At 53.5% G+C, this 13,972-nt stretch overlaps 1 protein-coding gene across 1 annotated transcript in view; it reads left to right on the top strand.

Moving 5' to 3' along the window:
* Positions 1-8,148: 8,148 nt before the first annotated feature.
* The window catches only part of LOC138761558 (zinc finger protein 850-like), a 36,566-nt gene continuing 30,742 nt past the window's right edge, over positions 8,149-13,972 (top strand). The window contains 2 exon segments of the mRNA XM_069933874.1: positions 8,149-8,266; positions 11,791-13,800. Of these exon segments, the coding sequence (XP_069789975.1) occupies positions 12,707-13,800 (1,094 nt within the window). The 5' untranslated portion in view covers positions 8,149-8,266; positions 11,791-12,706.

Genomic DNA, 13,972 nt, shown 5'->3' with positions numbered 1-13,972 from the left:
GCCACCATTGCTGCTTTATAGCCCATTCGCTGCTCGGTCTCCCCTTCGCTGCTCTGTTCACCCTCCTTCGCTGCTCTGATCCCTTCGCTACTCCATTCCCCCTTCGTTGTTCCATTCCCGTCTTCGCTCCTTTATTCCCCCTTCGCTGCTTTATTCCTCCACCCCCTTCTCTTTTCCGATCCCCACCTTCGCAACTCCATTGCACTCTTCGCTGTGCAGTTTCCCCTTCGCTGCTCTGTATCCCTCTTTGCTATTTAATACCCCCTTTGCCGCTCCATTCACCCACTTCACTGCTCCATTCACCCCTGCGCAGCTTTATTCCTTCCTTCGCTGCTCCGTTCCCACCCTTCGCTGCTCCATCCCCCACATCACTAATTTATACACCCTTCGCTGCTCCATTCCTCCTTCGCTCCTTTATTTCCCCCTTCGCTATTTTATTCTCCCCCTTCGCTGTTCTGATCCCCACCTTCACAACTCCATTACACCCTTTGCTGTGAAGTTGCCCCTTTGCTGTGAAGTTGCCCCTTCGCTGCTCCGTACCACTCTTCGCCCCTTAATTCCCCCTTCGCTGCTCCATTCACTCATTTCGCTGCTCCATTCACCCCTTCACATCTTTATTCCCCCCTTCGTTGCTCCGTTCCCCACATTGTTGCTTTATTACCACTTTCGCTGCTCCATTTCCCCTTCACTGCTTTATACCCCCTTCACTGCTTTCTTCCCCCTTCGCTGCTCCTTCCCCCATTCGCTGCTCCGAGCCGCACCTTCACTGCTCCATTTTCACTTCACTGCTCCATTCCTCACATCGCTATTTTATTCCCACTTCACTGCTCCATTTCCCCTTCGCTGCTTTATACCTCCTTCACTGATCCATTCCTCCTTCGCTTCTTTATTCCCACTTCACTACTTTATTCACCCTCTTTCACTGCTCCGATCCCCACCTTCGCAATTCCATTACACCCTTCACTGTGCAGTTCCCCCTTCGCTGCTCCGTACCCCTTCGCTGCTCCATTCGCCCTCTTCGCTGCTGCGTCTCACCTCCCTTCGCTGCTCTGAAACTCATCCTTCGCTGCTCCGTTCCCCCTTCACTGCTCTGTACCCCTCTTCACTCCTTAATTTCTCCTTGGCTGCTTCATTCAACCACTTAACTGCTCCATTCACCCCATCACAGCTTTATTCACCTCTTAAGTGCTCTGTTCCCCGCTTCACTGCTCCATTCCCCACATTGCTGCTTTATTGCCCTTCACTACGTTCTTGCCACTTTGCTGCTCCATTCCTCCTTCGCTGCTGTGTTCCCATCCTTCGATACTCCAGTCCCCCTTCACTGTTCTATTCCCCCCTTTGCTCCTTTATTACCCATTTCTCCGCGGTATTCCCCCACCCCTTCTCTGTTCCGATCCCCACCTTTGCAACTCCATTGCACTCTTCACTGCGCAGCTTCCCCTTCGCTGTTCCGTACCCCTCTTCGCTCCTTCATTCCCCCTTTGCTGCTCCATTCACTCCTTTCGCTGGTTCATTCACCCCTTCGCTGCTTTCTTCCATCCTTCGCTGCTCCATTCCCCCTTTCACTGCTCTATTACCCTTTTCACTGCTGCATTCCCCACTTTGCTGCTTGATTCCCCTTCACTTCTTTATTCCCCATTCGTTGCTTTATTGCCACTTTGCTGCTCCATTCCCCTTTTCGCTGCTTCTTTCCCCACTCGCTGATCTGTTCATCCTTCGCTACTTCATTCCCTCATCGCAGCTCCGTTCGCCCTTCGCTGCTTTATTCTTGCCACCTTTGCTGCTTTATAACCCATTCGCTGCTCCGTCCCCCCTTCGCTGCTCTGTTCACCATCCTTCGCTGCTCTGATCCCCCCTTCGCTACTCCATTCCCACCTTCGTTGTTCCATTCCCCCCTTCGCTGCTTTATTCCCGCACCCCCTTCTCTTTTCCGATCCCCACCTTCGCAACTCCATTGCACTCTTCGCTGTGCAGTTCCCCCTTCGCTGCTCTGTCTCCCTCTTCGCTCCTTAATTCCCCCTTTGCTGCTCCATTCACCCACTTCACTGCTCCATTCACCCCTGCGCAGCTTTATTCCCCCCTTCGCTGCTCCGTTCCCACCCTTCGCTGCTCCATTCCCCACATTGCTGCTCCATTACTCCTTCGCTCCTTTATTCCCCCTTCGCTACTTCATTCTCCCACTTCGCTGTTCTGATCCCCTCCTTCGCAACTCCATTACACCCTTCGCTGTGCAGTTGCCCCTTCGCTGCTCCGTACCCCTCATCACTCCTTAATTCCCCTTCGCTGCTCCATTCACTCCTTTCGCTGCTCCATTCACCCCTTCGCAGCTTTATTTCCCCCTTTGTTGCTCCGTTCCCCACATTGCTGCTTTATTACCACTTTCGCTCCTCCATTTCTCCTTCGCTGCTTTATACCCACTTCACTGCTTACTTCTCCCTTCGCTGCTCCATTTCCCCCCTTCTCAGCTCCGACCCGCAACTTCACTGCTCCGTTCCCCCTTTGCTGCTCCATTCCTCACATTGCTATTTTATTCCCGCTTCACTGCTCCATTTCCCCTTCGCTGTTTTATACCCCCTTCACTGCTCCATTCCTCCTTCTTTATTCCCCCTTCTCTACTTTATTCCCCCTCCTTCGCTGTTCCGATCCCCACCTTCGCAACTCCATTACACCCTTCGCTGTGCAGTTCCCCCTTCGCTGCTACATACACCTCTTTGCCCTTTGCTGCACCATTCACACCTTCGCTGCTTTATTCGCCCCTTCGCTGCTCTGGTCTCCCCCATTGCTGCTCCATTCCCATCCCTGCTTTATTCCCTCTTCGCTGCTCCATTTGCCCTTCTCTGCTTTATACATCCTTTGCTTCTCCATTCCCCCTTCGCTACTTTATTCCCCCCTTTGCAGTTCCGATCCCCACCTTCGCAACACCATTACACCCTTTGCTGTGCAGTTGCCCCTTCGCTGCTCCGTACCCCTCTTCGTTCCTTATTTCCCCCTTCGCTGCTCCATTCACTCCTTTCGCTGCTCCATTCACCCATTCGCAGCTTTATTTCCCCCTTCGTTGCTCTGTTCCCCACATTGCTGATTTATTACCACTTTCGCTGCTCCATTTCCCCTTCGCTGCTTTATACCCCCTTCACTGCTTTCTTCTCCCTTCGCTGCTCCATTTCCCCCCTTCGCTGCTCCATTCCTCACATCGCTATTTTATTCCCGCTTCACTGCTCAATTTCCCCTTCGCTGTGTTATACACCCTACACTGCTGCATTCCTCGTTCGCTTCTTTATTCCCCCTTCGCTACTTTATTCCCCCTCCTTCGCTGTTCCGATCCCCACCTTCGCAACTCCATTACACCCTTCGCTGTGCAGTACCCCCTTCACTGCTACGTACACCTCTTTGCTCTTTAATTCCCTCTTTGCTGCACCATTAACCCCTTCGCTGCCTTATTACACCCTTCGCTGCTCCGTTCACCCCCATTGCTGCTCCATTGCCCACATCGCTGCTTTATTCCCCCTTTGCTGCTCCATTTGCCCTTCTCTGCTTTATACATCCTTTGCTTCTCCATTCCTTCTTCGCTCCATTATTCCCCCATCGCTACTTTATTTCCCCCTTCGCTGTTCTTATCCCCACATTTGCAACTCCATTACACCATTCGCTGTGCAGTTGCCCATTCGCTGCTCCGTACCCCTCTTCACTCCTTCATTCCTGCTTTGCTGCTCCATTCACTCCTTTCACTGGTTCGTTCACCCCTTTGCAGCTTTCTATCATCCTTCGCTGCTCTGTTCCCCCTTTCACTGATCTATTACCCTTTTCACTGCTTCATTCCCCACTCGCTGATCTGTTCATTCTTCGTTACTTTATTTCCTCTTCGCAGCTCCATTCACCCTTCTCCGCTTTATTCTCTCCACCTTTGCTGCTTCAAACCCATTCGCTGCTCCGTCCCCCCTTCGCTGCTCTATTCACCCTCCTTCGCTGCTCTGATCCCCCCTTCGCTACTCCATTCCCCCTTCATTGTTCCATTCCCCCCTTCGCTCCTTCATTGCCCCTTCAGTGCTTTATTCCCCCACCCCCTTCTCTTTTCCGATCCCCACCTTCGCAACTCCATTGCACTCTTCACTGTGCAGTTCCCCCTTCGCTGCCCTGTATCCCTCTTCGCTCCTTAATTCCCCCTTTGCTGCTCCATTCACCCACTTCACTGCTCCATTCACCCCTGCGCAGCTTTATTCCCCACTTCGCTGTTCAGATCCCCACCTTCACAACTCCATTACACCCTTTGCTGTGAAGTTCCCCCTTCGCTGCTCCGTACCCCTCTTCACTCCTTCATTCCCCCTTTGCTGCTCCATTCACTCCTTTCGCTGGTTCATTCACCCCTTCACAGCTTTCTTCCATCCTTTGCTGCTCCGTTCCCCCTTTCACTGCTCTATTACCCTTTTCACTGCCACATTCCCGACTTCGCTGCTCGATTCCCCTTCACTTCTTTATTCCCCCTTCGTTGCTTCTTTATTGCCACTTTGCTGCTCCATTCCCCCTTTTGCTGCTTCATTCCCACTTCGTTGTTCCAATCCCCCCTTCGCTCATTTATTCCCCCTTCGCTGCTTTAATCCCCCACCCCCTTCTCTTTTCCGATCGCCACCTTCGCAACTCCATTGCACTCTTCGCTGTGCTGTTCCCCCTTCGCTGCCCTGTATCCCTCTTCGCTCCTTAATTCCCCCTTTGCTGCTCCATTCACCCACTTCACTGCTCCATTCACCCCTGCGCAGCTTTATTCCACCCTTCGCTGCTCCGTTCCCACCCTTCGCTGCTCCATTCCCCACATCGCTGCTTTATACACCCTTCGCTGCTCCATTCCACCTTCGCTCCTTTATTTCCCCCTTCGCTATTTTATTCCCCCCCTTCGCTGTTCCGATCCCCACCTTCACAACTCCATTACACCCTTTACTGTGAAGTTGCCCCTTCGCTGCTCCGTACCACTCTTCGCTCCTTAATTCCCCCTTCGCTGCTCCATTCATTCCTTTCGCTGCTCCATTCACCCCTTTGCATCTTTATTCCCCCCTTCGTTGCTCCGTTCCCCATATTGCTGCTTTATTACCACTTTCGCTGCTCCATTTCCCCTTCACTGCTTTATACCCCCTTCACTGCTTTCTGCCCCCTTCGTTGCTCCATTTCCCCCATTCGCTGCTCCGAGCCGCACCTTCACTGCTCCATTCTCCCTTCACTGCTGCATTCCTCAAATTGCTATTTTATTCCCCTTTCACTGCTCCATTTCCCCTTCGCTGATTGATATCTCCTTCACTGCTCCATTCCTCCTTCGCTTCTTTATTCCCCCTTCGCTACTTTATTCCCCCTCTTTCACTGCTCCGATCCCCACCTTCGCAATTCCATTACACCCTTCACTGTGCAGTTCCCCCTTCGCTGCTCCGTACCCCTTCGCTACTCCATTCCTCCTTCGCTGCTCCATTCACCCCCTTCGCTGCTGCGTTTCACCCCCTTTCGCTGCTCTGAAACTCATCCTTCGCTGCTCCGTTCCCCCTTCACTGCTCCGTACCCCTCTTCACTCCTTAATTTCTCCTTGGCTGCTCCATTCAACCACTTTACTGCTCCATTCACCCCATCGCAGTTTTATTCCCCACTTAAGTGCTCTGTTTCCCTCTTCGCTGCTCCATTCCCCACATTGCTGCTTTATTGCCCTTCACTACGTTCTTGCCACTTTGCTGCTCCATTCCTCCTTCGCTGCTGTGTTCCCATCCTTCGATACTCCAGTCCCCCTTCACTGTTCCATTCATCCCTTGGCTCCTTTATTACCAAATTCTCCGCGGTATTCCCCCACCCCTTCTCTGTTCCGATCCCCACCTTTGCAATTCCATTGAACTCTTCGCTGCGCAGTTTCCCCTTCGCTGCTCCGTAGCCCTCTTCGCTCCTTCATTCCCCCTTTGCTACTCCATTCACTCCTTTCGCTGGTTCATTCACCCCTTCACAGCTTTCTTCCATCCTTCGCTGCTCCGTTCCCCCTTACACTGCTCTATTACCCTTTTCACTGCTGCATTCCCCACTTCGCTGCTTGATTCCCCTTCACTTTTTTATTCCCCCTTCGTTGCTTTATTGCCACTTTGCTGCTCCATTCCCCCTTTCGCTGCTTCATTCCCCACTCGCTGATCTGTTCATCCTTCGCTACTTTATTCCCTCTTCGCAGCTCCATTCGCCCTTCGCTGCTTTATTCTCGCCACCTTTGCTGCTTTATACCCCATTCGCTGCTCCGTTCCCCGTTCGCTGCTCTGTTTACCCTCCTACGCTGCTCTAATCACACCTTCGCTGCTCCATTCCTCCTTCGCTCCTTTATTCCCCCTTCGCTACTTTATTCCCCCACTTCGCTGTTCCGAGCCCCACCTTCGCAACTCCATTACACTCTTTGCTGTGCAGTTGCCCCTTCTCTGCTCCGTACCCCACTTCACTCCTTAACTCCCCCTTCGCTGCTCCATTCACCCCTTCGCAGCTTTATTTCCCGCTTCGTTGCTCCGTTCCTCACATTGCTACTTTATTACCACTTTCGCTGCTCCATTTCCCCTTCACTGCTTTATACCCCCTTCACTGCTTTCTTCTACCTTCACTGCTCCATTTCCCCCCTTCGCTGCTCCGATCCGCACCTTCATTGCACCGTTCCCTCTTCGCTGCTCCATTCCTCACATCGCTATTTTATTCCCGCTTCACTGCTCCATTTCCCCTTCACTGTTTTTTACCCCCTTAACTGCTCCATTCCTCCTTCGCTTCTTTATTCCCCCTTCTCTACTTTATTCCCCCTCCTCTACTTTATTCCCCCTCCTTCGCTGTTCCGATCCCCACCTTCGCAAGTCCATTACACCCTTCGCTGTGCAGTGCCCCCTTCGCTGCTAGGTAAACCTCTTCGCTCTTTAATTCCCTCTTTGCTGCACTATTCACCCCTTCGCTGCTTTATTCCCCCCTTCGCTGCTCCATTGCCCCCAATTGCTGCTCCATTCCCCACATCGCTGCTTTATTCCCCCTTCGCTGCTCCATTTGCCCTTCTCTGCTTTATACATCCTTTGCTTCTCCATTCCTTCTTCGCACATTTATTCCCCCTTCGCTACTTTATTCCTCCATTCGCTGTTCTGATCCCCACCTTTGCAACTCCATTACACCCTTCGCTGCTCCGTACACCTCTTCGCTCCTTCATTCCCCCTATGCTGCTCCATTCACTCCTTTCGTTGGTTCATTCACCCCTTCGCAGCTTTCTTCCATCCTTCACTGCTCCATTCCCCCCTTCGCGGCTCCGATCCCCCCTTCGTGGCTCCGATCCCCCGTTCGCGGCTCCGATCCCCCCTTCGCTGCTCCGATCCCCCCTTCGCTGCTCCGATCCCCCCTTCACTGCTCCGTTCCCTCTTCGCTGATTTATTCCCCCTTCGTAGTTCCATTCCCCCCTTCCTTGCTCCATTTCTCCCTTTGCTGCTTTATTTTCACAACTTTTGCTGCATTATCCCCCACTTTTCTGCTTTATTCCCCTTCGCTCCTTCATTCGCCAATGCTCCAGTATTTCCTTCTTCGCCGCTCTATTCCCTTCTTCGCCGCTCTATTCCCTTCTTCGCCGCTCTATTCCCCCCTTCGCCGCTTTATTCCCCCCTAGATGCACCATTCCCCCTTCGCTGCTCCTTTCCCCCCTTCCCTGCTTTATTCCCCCCTTCCTTGCTTTATTCCCCCTTCGCTGCTCCGTTCCCCCTTCGCTGCTCCGTTCCCCCCTTCGCTGCTTTATTCCCCCTTCGCTGCTCCGTTACCCCCTTCGCTGCTCCGTTACCCCCTTCGCTGCTCCGTTACCCCCTTCGCTGCTCCGTTACCCCCTTCGCTGCTCCGTTACACCCTTCGCTGCTCCGTTACCCCCTTCGCTGCTCCGTTACCCCCTTCGCTGCTCCGTTACCCCCTTCGCTGCTCCGTTACCCCCTTCGCTGCTCCGTTACACCCTTCGCTGCTCCGTTCGCCCCCCCCCCCCCACGATTCATTCCTCCCCGCACCACCCCCTACCCTCAAGCTTCATCCCCCATAGTTCCCGGCCCCAATGAAAGAAATCACTCCACAGGGCACATTCCACCCGGAAACGGCCTGGGAAATCCCTTTGCGCATGCACCTGCACGTTCCAGTCGGCGCCACCCCTTCCTGGCTGCGGCAGCCTCTTCACGTGACAGTGTCTATCTCACCAAGTGACCCTGAGTGCCGTTTCCTCAGTAACGGGCCGGTCCACGGAGGAGGTCGCGGCCTGGGCCCGGGGCTGGAGGTGAGGCTTTGGTAGGGCGGTGGAACGATCGAGGAGCAGCCGTGCGTTCCCGAGTGTTCGGATCGCGGTCCCTTGTTGGAGCCGGTGCTGCCACAGTCGGGCCGGTGCGGGGAGGAGGATGAGGGCAGCGACCGCGCTTCCTATCATACGGGGAAGTGGGGGATCAGGGAGAAGAATCCCTGACAATGCTGTGGGCAGCGAGTTTGTCCTGCTGCGGCCCCTGCCCCCCCACCCCCCTGCCCCCCCACCCCCCTGCCCCCCCACCCCCCTGCCCCCCCACCCCCCTGCCCCCCCACCCCCCTGCCCCCCCACCCCCCTGCCCCCCCACCCCCCTGCCCCCCCACCCCCCTGCCCCCCCACCCCCCTGCCCCCCCACCCCCCTGCCCCCCCACCCCCCTGCCCCCCCACCCCCCTGCCCCCCCACCCCCCTGCCGCACGGATGGGTGGGGGCGGACAGGGTCCCACACGTGGCAAGGGGAGGGGGACAGAGGACAGACAGGGTCTCACATGGGGCATGGGTGAGGGGAAGAGGGAGCAGACAGGGTCCCACACAGGGCAAGGCGGACAGAGATCAGACAGGGGCCCACACAGGACAAGGAGGTGGGGGACAGAGGGCAGACAGGGTCCCACACAGGGCAAGGGTGAAGGGAACAGGGAGCAGACAGGGTCCCACATGGGACATGGGTGAGGGGAACAGAGGGTGTGGAACAGAGGGCCGACAGGGGCCCACACAGGGCAAGGGGGAGGGGAACGGGGTAAACAGGGTCCCACACAGGGCAAGGGCGAGGGGGACAGGGGTCAGACAGGGGCCCACACGGGGCAAGGGGGAAGGGGACAGGGAGCAGACAGGGTCCCACACAGGGCAAGGGGGAGGGGGACAGGGAGCAGACAGGGTCCCACACAGGGCAAGGGTGAAGGGAACAGGGAGCAGACAGGGTCCTACACAGGGCAAGGAGGAGGGGAACAGGAGTCAGACAGGGGCCCACATGGGGAAAGGGGGAGGGGAACAGAGGGCAGACAGGGCGCTCACAGGGCAAGGGGGAGGGGAACAGGGGGGTAGACAGTCCCATACAAAGCAAGGGGGGTCGCGGGAAGATGGTCCCCTCTTCTTTTCCCCCCCCCCCCCCCAATCAGTTCTCCTCTGATGGTGACTGCCTGGGAGAGGCCAGTCACTTGCTTTGGGTGCAGGAAGGTCTTCACACTGTTGAACCGTCTGGGGGACTGTCCAGTGGGTCCACACATAAAGTTTGCAGAATGTGGAATAGTTAAACATCACTCACTCAAACACCAGGAGGGACTGGAGTCTTGTGGTTATTGAGGCATCAAATCGAATCAGGTCTTGGTCTTGTGGTCAATTTGTTTTCAGGTTCAATTTACTGTCACATATACAAAGGTGCAATGAGGAAGTTTGGTTTGGAGCAGTCTAGCTAGACTGCTCCAAACATAGTCCAGCAAATAAGTACATAGTCCAGCAAATAAGTCACAGAGCAGGAGTGTAGTTACAGGGACAGATCAGTTGGTACAAGGTAAAAAGCAGCAGGTACGAGGATCATTCAGGAGTCTGATAACAGGGGGAAGGAACCGTCCATGAATCTGGTGGAGGGTGATTTACGCTGGTGAATCTTCTCCTTGGGGAGGAGGGGAAAGGGACTGTGTCTGGGGAGGGGGGGGGGAAGTCTTTTGTTGTTCATTTTCCCAAGGCAGTGGGGGGTGGAGGTGGAATAGATTCTCTCCCTCAATGTTAGTGACTCTGATTATATATTTTAAACATTAACAATACAGTGAGGTTGAAGGTTCTCCAGCCCATGAACCCCGTGCTGCTCAATTAACCTCCCAGTCACAGGGGGATCATGCAGTCTCCTTTCAGATGGGACTGGATTCGAACCTGGGTCATTGATGATATAATAACATTTCACTAGCCGTGCCACCCACTTACAGGAATTGGATTTCATGTCCTGGATCTTTACGCAAATGAAGCAGCTGTGTTTGAAAACTGTGTCTCATCCCCTTGTATCTCTGTAATACACTTAATGTAGATACAAAGAAAAGGTCATTCAGTCCAGCTGGGGCCACACTGGAAGCATTCTGTTATCTCACCTCCTGTCCATGTTTCTGCTCCATACCAGCCCCCAACCACCTCACCCTGCTGGAATACTCTTCAGTTTCTTTCTCCTCTCGTATGTTCACTGAGCTTCCACTTCCAGACAGCTGCATTGTTTACCTCAAGGTAAGAAACAGGAGTTGGCCATCCGGCCCATCGAGTCTGCTCTGCCAGTCAATAAGATCATGGCTGATCTGTCCATGGACTCAGCACCACTTACTCACCCATTCCCTACAACCCTTAATTCCCAAATCAGTTAAAAATCTACCCATACGTTTGGAAAATACTTTGACCAAGGCAACCTCCTCTGCTTAATTGGGCAGATTCAACACTCTGCAAAAAAGCAACGGTTCCACCCAGATGGCGAGACACAAACGTGCTGGAGAAATTCACTGAGTCATCATACATTGGGGGTTGTAGGTCCATTAGGTGTGATTGGGCAGCACAGGCATATGGGTGACATCGTGCTGAATGTTTCAAAGAAAATCTTAAGGTTTGTAAGGGAGTAGCTCAGAACCTTGACCAAATGTTCAATTTCAAGTTGTAATGAGTAAAACCAGCAGGTTTTCCAGGATTCAGAACAATGAGGGAGAAAGAACACTTCCAGGGTGTAAAAATGTGATAAAGTGCAGTCAGTCACATGAAATATCAAGAAAACAAAATGCCCCTCTCCCCATCGTTGGCTCTGGTTTGGGAAGGCTGACTTGGAAAATCTCTGCCTTTGGAAGTGGGGCAGAGGAAGTTCACCAGGTTGGAAAAAAAGGGGTTATTTCATGAGGTTGAGTCGCCTGGGACACAACGCATTGGAGTTGAGAAGGATGAGGGGGCTAATCTTTTAGAAACGGATAAACTGATGAAAGGAGGACCAGACGGGAGATTGTTTCCACTAGCAGGTGAAACTCCAACTGGGGGGCAGAGCCTCACGATTCTGGGAATTCGATTTAAGCAGAGAGGGAGGAAGTGCTTCTCTCAGGGAGGGGTCGATCTGGAACTCTCTGCCCAGTGAAGAGTGGAGGCTGCCTCATTAAATGAATTGAAGACACAGGTTGATTTTTGAATAATAGGAGAATTAAGGAGGATGAAGGGTGACCTAATAGAGGTGCACAAGATGATGAGAGACATTGATTGTGTGGATGGCCAGAGGCTTTATCCCTTGGACTGAAATGGCTAACACGAGTGGGCCTAGTTTTAAGGGACAGAGTCCACCCTCTGTGTAAGAGGCAAGTTTTTCACACAGAGTGGTGGGTGCACGGAATGTTCATCCTAAGTTAGTGACAGACTTCAAACAGTATTTCCACTTTGTCTGGTGAATTCAGTGCCTTACATTGTCAATGTTAAGTCATAAGTTTTGGATTTTTGTGCTAGTCGGAGACTTGGACACAACAATCTAACTGAAACAAAACATTTTTATTTTTAATTTCAGAGATCCAGCACGGTAACAGACCCTTACAGCCCACGAGCCCGTACTGCCCAAATACACCAATTAACTGACAAACCCCATGAGGATTTTTTTGTGGAGGCTGGGAGGAACCTACCTGTCCTGGGGAGAACATACAAACTCCTTACAGACAGTGCCAGATTGGAACCTGGGTGCCTGGCGCTGTAATCGTGCTGTGCTAGTCGCTCCGCCCTGCTGGAGGAACTCAGTGGGTCGAGCAGCATTGGTGAAAGAGAAAAAGAATCCCCAACGTTATGGGCCAGCGCCTTGCGATGTCCCGTCTCCTCACGTTTATACAAAATATGGCCTGATATGTTCCAAGGAGGCGCTGGGAAATAATCCTGGGATAGTTATTTCTCAATCAACATAAAAATAGTGATCGATGTCGTCATTGTTGATGGGATCTTTCTGTGCATTGATTGGTAGCTGTGTTTCGTCCATCATAGCAGTCACACCCTGGGAGATTGATTTGGGAGACACGGGCTTTGTTTAATGACAATCGTTCAACGCCTCTCATGACGATCACAGTTAACCAGAAATCCCTAGCTAAGAAAGTACTCTATCAACGTGTGAAAAAAGGGAGTGTGCAGGCGTTTGGCAAGTGACGTCATGTGCTTGTGAACAGTGCCAAAGCTCCCGACACTTGTTGGGATCAAAGGTGATTTAACTCTGGTTACCAGGTGCCAGGAGCGGAACGCATCACCAAGTTCCAGAATTGAAGGCTCCTGTGGGTCTGGGGCTTGTGACATCTGGCTGGAGGATGCTTCTCACTGGGTCCCAGCCTCAGTGTTGATTTAACCTGCTGCCAACCTTTCGGGAGCCTCCATCAGGCTGAGCACGCACTGTGTGCCCTGGTGGAGGACTTCATTGATTTATCCCCTGGTCATACCCTCTCATCCCCATGGCGATGAACCCGTTTCAGTGCTCCATCTGTGGGAAGAACTTTAAATGGTCGAGTGACTTAAAGACACACCAGCGGCTCCACACCGGGGAGAGGCCCTTCACCTGCCCCGAGTGCGGTAAGAGCTTCACTCAGTCTAGCAACCTGCGGAGACATCAGCTGGTCCACACCAGAGATAAGCCTTTCGTTTGCCCCGAGTGTGAGAAGGCCTTTGCCAGCTTGTACGGTCTTCAGATACACCAGCGGATGCACAGTGTGGAAAAGCAATTCACCTGCCCCGAGTGCGGCAAGGGCTTCACCCAGACCTACGACCTACTGATCCACCAGCGAGTGCACACAGGGGAGAGACCCTTCACCTGCCTTGAGTGTGGGAAGGGCTTCACCGTTTCATCCAACCTGCGGAGTCACCAGCGGATCCACACTGGGGAGAGGCCCTTCACCTGCCCCGAGTGTGGGAAGGGCTTCACCGTTTCATCCAACCTGCTGAGACATCAACGGATCCACACCGGTGAGAGGCCCTTCACCTGTCCCGAGTGCGGAAAGGGCTTCACCCACATCTCCAGCCTGAGGACCCACCAGCGGGTCCACTCTGGGGAGAGGCCCTTCACCTGCCCCAAGTGTGGTAAGGGCTTCACCCAGACTTCCCACCTGCAGACCCACCAGTGGGTCCACACTGACAAAAAGCCATTCACATGCACCGAGTGCAAGAAGGGCTTCACCAACAGGTCCAAGCTTGAGATACATCAGCGGATCCACACCGGGGAGAGGCCCTTCACCTGCCCCAAGTGCAGCAAGGGCTTCACCCAGACCTCCCACCTGCAGACCCACCAGTGCGTTCACACTGACAAAAAGCCATTCACCTGCACTGAGTGTAAGAAGGGCTTCACCAACAGGTCCAAGCTTGAGATACACCGGTGGGTCCACACTGGTGAGAGGCCCTTCACCTGCCACGAGTGTGGGAAGGGCTTCACCCAGACCAGCGACCTGCGAAAGCACCAGCGTGTCCACACCGGGGAAAGGCCCTTCATCTGCTTCAGCTGCGGCAAAAGCTTCACTCGGTCAACTAGCCTGTTGAAGCACCAGCGGGTCCACAAGTGAGCCAGATTCTGTTCCTGATCTGACCCCACACCCTTGTCATTCTAACAGGGTTGGACCATTTCCACTGACCTGTCCCTGTCCATCTGATCTTAACATCCCCTGTAACAGTTCTGTAGCTGAATGTACTTGGCACATGCCAAATAAATGACCTGGACCTTGAACATCTGT

This window comes from Narcine bancroftii, chromosome 4 (assembly GCF_036971445.1).
Source record: "Narcine bancroftii isolate sNarBan1 chromosome 4, sNarBan1.hap1, whole genome shotgun sequence".
In the NCBI taxonomy this organism is placed as follows: Eukaryota; Metazoa; Chordata; class Chondrichthyes; order Torpediniformes; family Narcinidae; genus Narcine; species Narcine bancroftii.
The sequence above is the reverse complement of the archived record's forward strand: the minus strand, read 5'-3'. Positions and strand labels throughout refer to the sequence as shown.